The sequence below is a fragment of the Aphelocoma coerulescens genome, chromosome 12 (assembly GCF_041296385.1).
Source record: "Aphelocoma coerulescens isolate FSJ_1873_10779 chromosome 12, UR_Acoe_1.0, whole genome shotgun sequence".
In the NCBI taxonomy this organism is placed as follows: domain Eukaryota; kingdom Metazoa; phylum Chordata; class Aves; order Passeriformes; family Corvidae; genus Aphelocoma; species Aphelocoma coerulescens.
In genome coordinates this window covers 11,503,072-11,513,072 of record NC_091026.1, presented here as the reverse complement: position 1 = coordinate 11,513,072, position 10,001 = coordinate 11,503,072, and the positions used below count along the sequence as shown (strand labels likewise).

Sequence of the window (10,001 nt, the reverse complement as noted above, 5' to 3'; positions counted from 1 at the left end):
ATAGATAATGTAAGTCCTTGTTTCTGTTTTCCAGCATTGCTTCATTTTTGTGATTTTCCTCTTATGGTTACATGCCCCAATTTTAAATCTAAAGTCAAACTGTGGTTATTTTAATATATAATAAAGATGATAAAATGATCCTTGGCAATATGTGACATCTTGTGAGATGAGCAGATGTTAAGTTGCATTTTTATTGTGTGGATGCAAAACCTAGACCTGCATATTTCAGTCCTGTTTTAATGTGTTCTTATTTTATATATATATTTTATAGATAATGTCTTGGTTCTCTGTCTGCCATCACTGAGCTACTGATTCTTGGAGAGAGAAGAGTATATTCAAATAGGTTTGAGTAATTGTGTTTATAGAGTCATTTCATAATGGGTTTATGTTATCAGGTGCTTTTGTCAAGTCATAGATGCTGCTATGTCAAGTCAAAAGTAGTCACTGGGGGGATAAAGCAAGCTTTCATTCTGAAATAATTACTCTTTAATTCTGTGCCTTTAGTTGATCTTTGTCCTATAAAAGCTGATGTGCTGAGTGTGATTAAATGTTTATAAAAGTTTAGCTAAAAGAAACTGTTAACAATACGTGAAGCACTTGTATTAGAATATGTTTCAAATACAAATTACTTAGCCCAAACAGTTGCATGTATATAGAATTCCAGTTGAATCTTCTCTGTTTAGTTTTTAGAATAAAAAGTCATGGCTTTAACAGTGTTCACCCTACAGATTTACCACTGCTCCCCAAATACTCCCTTGTACCATATTGCTGTGTAATACTTCAGATTTTCAGTTTTAACCATTCCTCAGTTTTTGCACACCCTTGTCCTTCTGGTGCAGTGGTGAAACAAGCTGTGGTTTTGAAAGCTGGATAGGACTGTTATCAGCTGGCTGCAATTCCTGCATGATGCAGGCCACAAATTCATACATAACTTGTGATAACGTGCTTGTTAGGAAGGGATTGTTTCTGCAATCCACTTAAACTTGAATCAGTGGTGCATGTATCATATACCCTGATGTGGATAAAGATTGCCTCTAAAACCTGTCTCTTTTAGATGATCCTTTAACATAAAATATATTATAAAATGTAAAAAAGTACTGAAAAGTAGTTAAAATTAGACAAAATTGCATTTTCAGAATTAAAAGTTACTCAGTAATTTTTTCTGCTGTTGTCTGCAGTACAGCCTGAGGGCATTGCAGAGATCTGACTTCAACTTGTGTGTAGTAACTTTCCTAGAGGTATGACCTTGCTTCAGGTGCAAAAAGAATCTTTTTGTTTTCCTTCCTCCCTGCAAAGGGAGTGATGAACACAATGGTGGCTAGAAGGAGACGCTTATCTTGCAGGCCATTGTAGGGATCATTAGATCTGGGGATCTAGCAGGGCTGTTTTGGAAACAAGATCTATATCCTATGCAGTTCTGACTGAGAGTGTCCTTGTTGAACTTGTCAGCAATGTCCCCTGTTTACCTGAGGCACTTATCTGATCACACGTCAATGAACCTACTTTCTGAGGGAAGTAAAAAAAGGAATTTGTATGCTTCTAGACTCTTGTCTTACCTCATTGAAATTCTATCAGTGTTAGTGTGGGACAGTATAGAGAAGCTACCAGCAGTTTGTCATTTATTCTTAGTCAGCGCTCTTCACTGGACATGATTTCATTTTGTTGAATAGCAGCCTGTCTGCAGTTGTTTTTCAACTGCTTTTAACCCCTCTGGAGCTAATGTTTTGTTGGTGATGGTGGAACTGAAGGAAGACATGCCCAACAAGAAGAGAAGTGCAGCAATGATTATAGCACCAATGTGTTTTTTTTTTTAAATGGCTTATTACAAATTGATACTGATGATCTGTGAGCAGACAGCTCAGGAAGGCCAAAACAAAGAGCACAGGAGGATTTGTAGTGATTCCACAGTGCAAATTAACCCAGATGACACAATGATGTGAAGGGTAGGTGGACATAGGATTTGTTGTACCAGATCTGAATGGCAGGTCCAGTTGATTCATTTCTCAATGTTGCAGGTTCCTTACACCTCCTAAGAAAGTTAAAGCATCCCCTCACAATGCACTCATTCCCTTCATAAGGATGCTGTATGGAACGTGGATGTTTGATTCCTAAATCTGTGGTTCCTGAACTTTTTCCTCTTGAGTGTTGTTGCCTCCACCCTGTTTCTTTTGCTTTCTACTTTGTCCCCTTCTCATGCATCCCCTAAGACTTGCTTCCTTTTCCCCTACAGCCCGTAACATTCCTCCTTACAGGTGTTGGCTCTGTTCCCTTACTTGGCTCAAGGAGCCATCTCTTCATTCTCCTTGCCCTCTCCTAAGAACTCAAACTGAGGAACTAGGTTGGATCCAGCTGATAGTGTTTGTGATTTTTCTCATAAAGGCCATGTTACAAAAGAATTGGAGTTAATGTTTTCAGAGCTAGACTTCTGATTTTTCAAATGCAGAAGAGCCAGAGAATGTGGGCTACCAGAACTGTGTCCTGTACATTGTCCCTAGTACCAATATACATAGACAGACTCCTGGATCAGGATTCTCTTTGAAGACTCAGACCTGTGCATATGAAAGTGGGATATCAGAATGTTTCTCATCACTAAGCCACAAGACAAAAGAATGATGACATTATTATGTTGATATTGTGTGAAGAGTGAGGACTGCATCATAGAGGTAGAGCTTTCTCAGTAGAAGTACAGAGGTAAGGTGAGAACACACAGGTCCCTAAAGAGTACATGCAATTACAGTGAGAGTTGCAAGGGCGAGTCTGTAATAACTGGCCTGATTTTAGGTATGGAGACTGCTGCTAGCAAACTTCTGTCTGTCTAAATTTTGAATATTTATAAATAGAGCACTTCCCATCCACCTGTCATGCAGTTCTGTTTCCTTGACTTGCATCCCACAAGTCAGCTCTGTGTAAAGGAGCAGCTTTAGGACCTGTTAAGTATTTTTTTAGACCTCATTAGATCTCAGACCAGTAAAAGTTCATGTGTGTATTTCTTAGGAGAATTAAGCACCTGTGATACCCACGTGAGAAATTTTGCACGATTGGGGTTTGAATAGTTACTGAATTAACACGCAATTTACAAGAATTAACTGTACCTATTTGTGTTTCCCATCTGTGCATATTCTCAAAGCAAATATATGTTTTTTGGTAAGTTGCTTAGGGGAAAAATAATGTATCATTGTTGACTTATTAGCAAAATGCTCTCCTCCATTTGCCTGGCACTGTGCTAACTCTTACCAAAGCAAGACCCTCAAGTTTGGAATATTTGTGGTTTATTAACTAAAAAAGAATTCATGTGCAGGTGGCTTGAGGACTGCACGGTTTAAAATTTTAAAAATGGATCCCAAACCTCATATCAATAGAAGTATCTATATTTAATTGACGTTTTAATTAAAAAATAAAAAATGCTACAACACATAACAAGTAACACACTGCTTTTCCAGGTCTGGTGGACTGGAGAGAGCCCATCATGTGAATTATATCAATTCAAAAAAAGCTTACATCAAGCAGCATGGAAAAATTATGAGACATGGTAGATGCTACAGAGAAAACAGTCTTTATAGCATGAGCCCCTCTCAGAAGAGCAGTGTACAAAGTCTGTGTAGGTACATTTCCTTCTTCACTGCTTGCTGGGAGCAGAAGCTGGAGAAGCATTATTAGCAGTATGTCAGTATATTGGAGTTAGGGCTGAGCACTCAATGACCATTTAATGAACTGTGGTGCTGTAAGGATCCACATTGCCAGAAGGCTCACGTGCTCCTGGATACACAGGCTGCAGGGCTGTTAGCAAGAGCTGCAGTGACCTCCAGCAATCCAGAATTTGCTGCTTTTTGAAGAGTAACATCTACTACTTCAAACTTTCACTTGCCCTATTAGACATTTTTCACAGCTTTCCAGACTTCTTTTCTTGTGAGTAAAAGCTTTTATTTTACCTTTATTGAGGATTTCCCATTACATCATTGCTGCTCTTTGGTATGTGGTTGCTACTGCCTGTGAGCCACTTTGCCTATTTGGGTGCTGTAAAGTGTTTATATGGCCTTCCTAAAGACAGGCCCCAGTTTAAAGGTGCTAAAAGAAGCTTCCCAGCCACTTTGCATAGGGCAAATTCATCCTTTTTTCCATGCTGGTATTCTTTGTCTTACTGTGCCACCTAAGACACACAGTCACAGGGAGGGTCACAAGGCTATTGTACACAGGCCCAAAAAACCCAATTATTTTTTGGTACAGGAATACCATGCCTTCTATGGTAATTCTTTTAATTTACTATGTATGACCTGCTTGCTGGTTCTGACAAATATGCAACAGCTTTTACTAGGAGGTCAGTTGTCATCTTGCACTGTTTCATGCTCATCTTCATTTCATGTACACTACACAAGAAAATAACTTTTTTCCTTTCCAAAGTCTCATAGTCATCCATTTAAACTCTCCCATCATCACTAGCTGTTCTAATGTGATTTGTGCAGTTCATTGCTATTTAGATTCTTATTTTCAGATAGGCTACCAGATTGTAGCACTGCAGAACAAAGACTGCACAGGGTAGCTCTGTGTAAGTTGAAACTTTTTTCTTTCATTTTTCTTCTCTGTGAATTCAGAGATGCCTGATTAGCAGAAGTTGTGATACCAATAGAGAGTCAAATTGCAGTCAATTTTAAAGAAAAGTATGTGTACATATCACATACTTTTGAGATACCTGAAATGTATGATGTATTGATTATCTTGTTTGCATACCACAGGGTTTCATTTGGTAGTAATTAATCACTATGTTAATTAATTACTTAATCATTATCATAGGCCCCAAGAAAACACACCAGGATATCAATATTCTTATTCCAACTTGTATTTCTACTAGAAGTAGCTAGTAATTCTTGTAAATGACTGTGTCAAAAAATGACTTTCATTCACATAAAAGAACTATGCAGATGTTTACGCTCCCCACAAAATTACCAGTCTGGCACAAAAAGTGGAATAGAAGTGTTTGCTTTAATATGGTGCTGACTATTAACCAACATGGAATATCCTCATTGTCATTAAATAAGATCCCCTGCAGGTAAAATGGCCTCTGTTGAAAAGCATGTTCCATAGTTTAATTCTAAACCTACACTTGAATTTAATTTCTTGTGAGAGGCCCTTTGAGATCAGACTGTAAATTCACATACAGGTCTTTATTAATATTTGAAAGAGAACTGGTTAATCTTTTTTGTTGTGAGACAATTTCTGGAGACAGTAAAGAAAGCAGTTGCTGTGCTCCTAATTTCATTAGGCTGACATTTCAAATTCTGCCAAATGCCTTGGTTAAAAAGTGTTTTATTGCATTAATTAAATTGCTTGTTGGAGATGCCACATTGTTGGATACCACTTTAGGTAACAACAAATAAATAATGAAGTGAAAGAAGGAAAGCAATGGAGGAGGGGAAATTTCCTGAAAAGGAAGGAAGAAGAAACACTGTTTATACCCTGTCGGGAAAGAAATTGGGGTAGTTTTTTTTTTTTTAAAAGATCTGCCTGCCATCCATTTCCAAATGAGCTAAAGATTTTTCTGCTGTTCAATCAATGTGAAATTAAAACAGCACTAAATTGAATAAAGGAAGCTGATTTTTTAGGTTCTCAGTGGTTAAGACAACAAATTGATGGCCTAAGTTGTAGGCTGGGACTTCCATCATTCTGCATTAGTATTAGGGTTTTCTAGGTAGCCCATTTACCAGTCAGACAGTGCTAAATTAAAACATCTCCTCTTCCCTAGGAGCATTAAAAATTAGACATTAAAAATTAGGAATTGAAATACGCAAAAGTAGCATGTGTGCTTGCTCTTTCTCTGTAACCCCCTGAAAGAATATAGATTGATTCATTGTAATTTCTGCTTTACTGGAAGAGAGAGAGCTCCAACCAGCTTCATTTTGTTGTGAGTTCTTAAACAGGGGACACAGATCTCAAACTACAATTTCTTCAAAATTCTCTGTTAGGGAAGGCTTTAAGTAGCTACCTCTTGATTACTATAGGGTAAAATTGATTTAGAAAGAATGCTTTTGCAGGACAGAACTAATTTTACCTGGAGTGCAGAGGTTACCACTCCTGTACTTTTGCAGAGGGAGCAATAATCCTCAGGCGCAATGGGAAGGAAGCAGAGCTTCAGCATCTTAGCCTGAAGTGTGACCAAGAGAAATAAAGCACAATGAAAGCACTAAGTGCAATCGAAGGCCAGTGGTCTTGAGCACAGTTGAAATAGCCAGGCTGCTCTCCCAGAACTACAGCTTACCTCATTTGATACATGCTCCAGCCAATCCATTTGCATCCTGTTTCTGCTTTGTAGCTTTTGTAGTGTCACAATCTCAACATTAGAGCAGCTGCTAGTTCCTCACGCTTTGGCTTTTTCTTATAATTAAGGCTTTTTTGTGGTTATTGCTGTGAAACCTTTGTGGTGTTACAGACTAAGTACTACAGCAAAGAGCTGGATTTGGAATGGAGTTTGAGCCAAGGTGGTTTCTTGCAGCAGAGCTCAGCACTAAGTGTTGATGACAGCAATGCACATCTGTAAAGGACACTGTCCCAAGATAACATGTTTGTTTCTGGTCAGCAGTGGGAGAATATTGTCTTCTAGAAAGCAGCCCATTATATTGGCCTAACTGCAGTCTGATGGTAAATCAGTCTGAGCTCTTTTATAGGCTTCTTTAATATTATGCCACTTGTAAAGCTGAAAGAAATTGCTGCCTTTTAGTGGTCACTTACAAAGAAAACTATACCCCAGTAATGAATGTATTATGAAAGCAGTTTATGCATATTAATATCAGACTCTGACCTGAAGTATGGAAATATTGATCCATATCTTTAGTTTTGCCTTGTAAAATGATTCTGGGTAGACTCAGGCTCAAGTGAAGAACTGAATTGTGATCTATACATGATGCACTACATAATTTTGCATGATAAGACTCTGCATTTTTTAAAAAAATGTAGTCATGTCCCGAGTTTCCTGTCTAAGCACATGAAAGGAGGGATGGCAAGTCTGCTTTCCTCACTTCATCTAGGAGCATGTTGAATGGGAATGCATGAACTAACTACACCTTTCACTGCAGTGTTACTAAAAGGCAAAGTCCAGGACTGTAACTTCTGAAGCAGAAATTATTTGCATCCAGTTCGAAGAATATCTGATACTTGTTTTCCTAAATATGCCTTCCAGGGTTTCACCAGGCTGTTCATGTTCACAAGGAGTTTGCCAGTCCTAGAATCCTCCTGGCCTGCTATAAGATAGTCAGTACCTAAAAGGAAGGGGAAAAAAAAAAAAGAAAAAGGGAAAACCCTTAGTTAACAAATAGAATAAGAAAAAACCAAATGCAGAATTTCTGTTTCATATGGATCTGGCATACAGCACCTTTGCCAATTTCATCCAGCTTATGCACGTGCCATTTTATGTATATACATCCATGTGCATACTGTCACTGCTGGCTCCTGGGCACACAGCTTCTCTGGTGTCAGGACTGTGCTCAGGAATCACAACTACAAACTGATTTTGTTCCAGTGAGGTTCTACACACAGATCTGCTGGGATGTGGCAGCTGCTGCTTATGCCTTTGCCCCCCTCTTGCCATTACCACCCTCCTTAAGAACTGTGAGCTGGAAAGCAAATGCACTGTGGTGAGGAAGAATCAAAGGATGCTGTCCCAGAAAGGCTGATCGTGGCTGATGTTCATAAGCACTGTCTACATGGGAAGCAAAACCCATGGTGAGTATTTTGTCCTTACCAGGATTGAGAATGGGACATGTACAGCCCCTGTTGGTCCAGGATTCTGGGTAAATGCTTCTATTGCTCCGAGCAATTTTCACTTTGCCTGATTTCAGGACCTTCTTCACTTTCACAACAACTTCTGCATGGGTCCCTTTGTCATGAGCAGATAGGATTCTTGCTTTTATTACTGCCAGAAAACATATCCAGATAGAGACCAACAATGAATTTCTAAATGAATTTTGGTTCATGCTGTGAAAATGTAGAATTTTAACACCTTGAAAGAAGACACCAAAAAAACCCAAAGTGCAGTTGTACATGAAGTGCAGTGCTTGTCCACATCACTGATGGATCTTTTAAATAAGTCTGGAGAACAAAAACTGGATTTTTCTTTTGAAGTAGTTAACTCATGCTTTCACCATGTTTTGGCAACTATTTTTTAATAGGCTGATGTCAAACACTTGGGAATTCTAGGAAAGCACTTGTATGCATACATAAGGAAGGGTGAAAAACCCTGGTCAGCAGCTACCTGTCTGATTTCAAGTGCACTGATTCTACACTTTATATTTCCAGTTTGAAAACTTTAGTGTTTAGCTTTAACTCTGGCCTCTCAAAAATTCTGTCCTGTGAGAAGGGACTGTCTACAGGAAAGAAGTCAGGAAGTTTCCCATCAGGCGTGTCACATGACTAAAATTCCATGATTGCACAAAAAAACAGAAGTAGTATTTTTGTTTTGTGGTCCAACATCTGGTTGCCATGATAAATTTCTGTTCCTTTTAATTTAGTAGGATCCCATAACTTTTTGGCATGGCAGGCTCATGTAGATCAGCCCCTCAAGCAGGCTTTGTTGTGTCCTGGCACAAGTACATCAAACCTCTGGATCCCAGAGCTTTTCCTTTCTTGTTTCATGTGATGGCATGAACCAGGTATTCATAAACAACAGTATTAAATGCATTCTTGGTAAGTGAGCTTGGCTATTTGAATTTGTATAATGACTGCAAAAGCAATGGCATTTTAGATGTGAGGTTTTTTACCATTTTTCTTGATGTAAAGGCCAATTATTCCACTGAGTATTATTGTAGCATCCCTCCTGCTGTAAAGAGGGAAATGAACTTGGTGGGAAGGAGGCACCACAGAGCCTTGCATGAAAAATGCTTTTAAGTTCTGATCAGAAGTTGGACATGTCACTAGACAAAAAAGGCAGAAGAAATCCTACCTCTCAGGACTTTACCAATCCTGTCATTTTTCATAACTATCAGCTAACAACGTGCATAGAGGGAACATTGTGAAATTATCATACCTTGGGGGCATGTTACCCACTTACCATAGGCATATTTCATTTGGCAGAAGTCACTGACACTTCCAAGCACCTTTTCTTTGCACACACACTTTTCTAGCAGGGAAACCACAGAACACAGAAGGTTGGAGAAGAGCCAGGACATGAGAGAGAAAAGAAGAGCAAATGATCATCGGTTATAAAGTTAGATATCTATAGCTCCCATAATCTATATGGACCTTAATAATAAGTTTGAGAGTGAGCTCAGTTATTTGCAAATGTGTTTCTTCTTATATGATAAAATAATTACTCTGAAATCTGATCAGCACTGTCAAGTAAAATGCAGCCCACATGAGGTCTATTGTACAGTTAATAAACTGATCCTAATGAAGAGATTTGTAAGAATCAGATCCAGCTGGAAATTGTGTAAGTAATGAGAGCTTTGTTTGATCCCATAACCTAAGAAATGCTGATCCTTCCTGGTGTTAAGGCAGTATCTGTCTCAGAAAAGTCCAGCTATGCAGTAAATGGCACTGTTCCTTCTGCCAGGTCACTGGTGATGGTAAGTGCTGATCTTTACAGGGCAGGCAAGACTGAGAACTATTTAAATACTACAGACAAGCTGGAGATGAGTGGGGCAGACCCAGTCAGGGTGGTGGGTTGAAAGAAGTGGCAATTAAACGTTCCCAGACTCTGGGCTGTACCTGGGTGCCTCAGTGCAGAAAATCCCTGCTCGTGGTCGTTCCATTTCCACTCCTCTTCGCTCTCGTTGGTCGGCGTTTGGACGAGGTCGGGGATTCGGCCCCCGATGGGGATGTTAAAGAAGGGCTCGCTGTCACAGTTGGGGGACACATAAACCACAGCACTCGGTTAGGGCATGACAGGGGTGGGAAACAGCTGGCTTTGGCTGTACCCAGACTGATGAGCTTGCTTTCTTCACACTGGGAGTGCAAATATGAGCAAGACTTCATGCCAGATAGAGAGATCTATCTCTAGATCTGGTCTAGGTTTTTAT

At 39.3% G+C, this 10,001-nt stretch overlaps 1 protein-coding gene across 4 annotated transcripts in view; it reads right to left on the bottom strand.

The window, feature by feature from the left end:
- Window positions 1-3,366: 3,366 nt before the first annotated feature.
- LOC138117494 (netrin-4-like) overlaps window positions 3,367-10,001 on the bottom strand; it is a 47,923-nt gene continuing 41,288 nt past the window's right edge. For 2 of the 4 annotated variants that reach the window (XM_069027860.1, XM_069027861.1), the window contains 4 exons: window positions 9,691-9,818; window positions 9,035-9,103; window positions 7,730-7,900; window positions 3,367-7,247 (listed from right to left, as the gene is read on the bottom strand). In XM_069027860.1, the coding sequence (XP_068883961.1) occupies window positions 7,111-7,247; window positions 7,730-7,900; window positions 9,035-9,103; window positions 9,691-9,818 (505 nt within the window). In that variant the 3' untranslated portion in view covers window positions 3,367-7,110. The remainder of the gene's footprint in view (window positions 7,248-7,729; window positions 7,901-9,034; window positions 9,104-9,690; window positions 9,819-10,001) is intronic. The other 2 variants (XR_011154677.1, XR_011154676.1) reach the window with 2 other exon arrangements.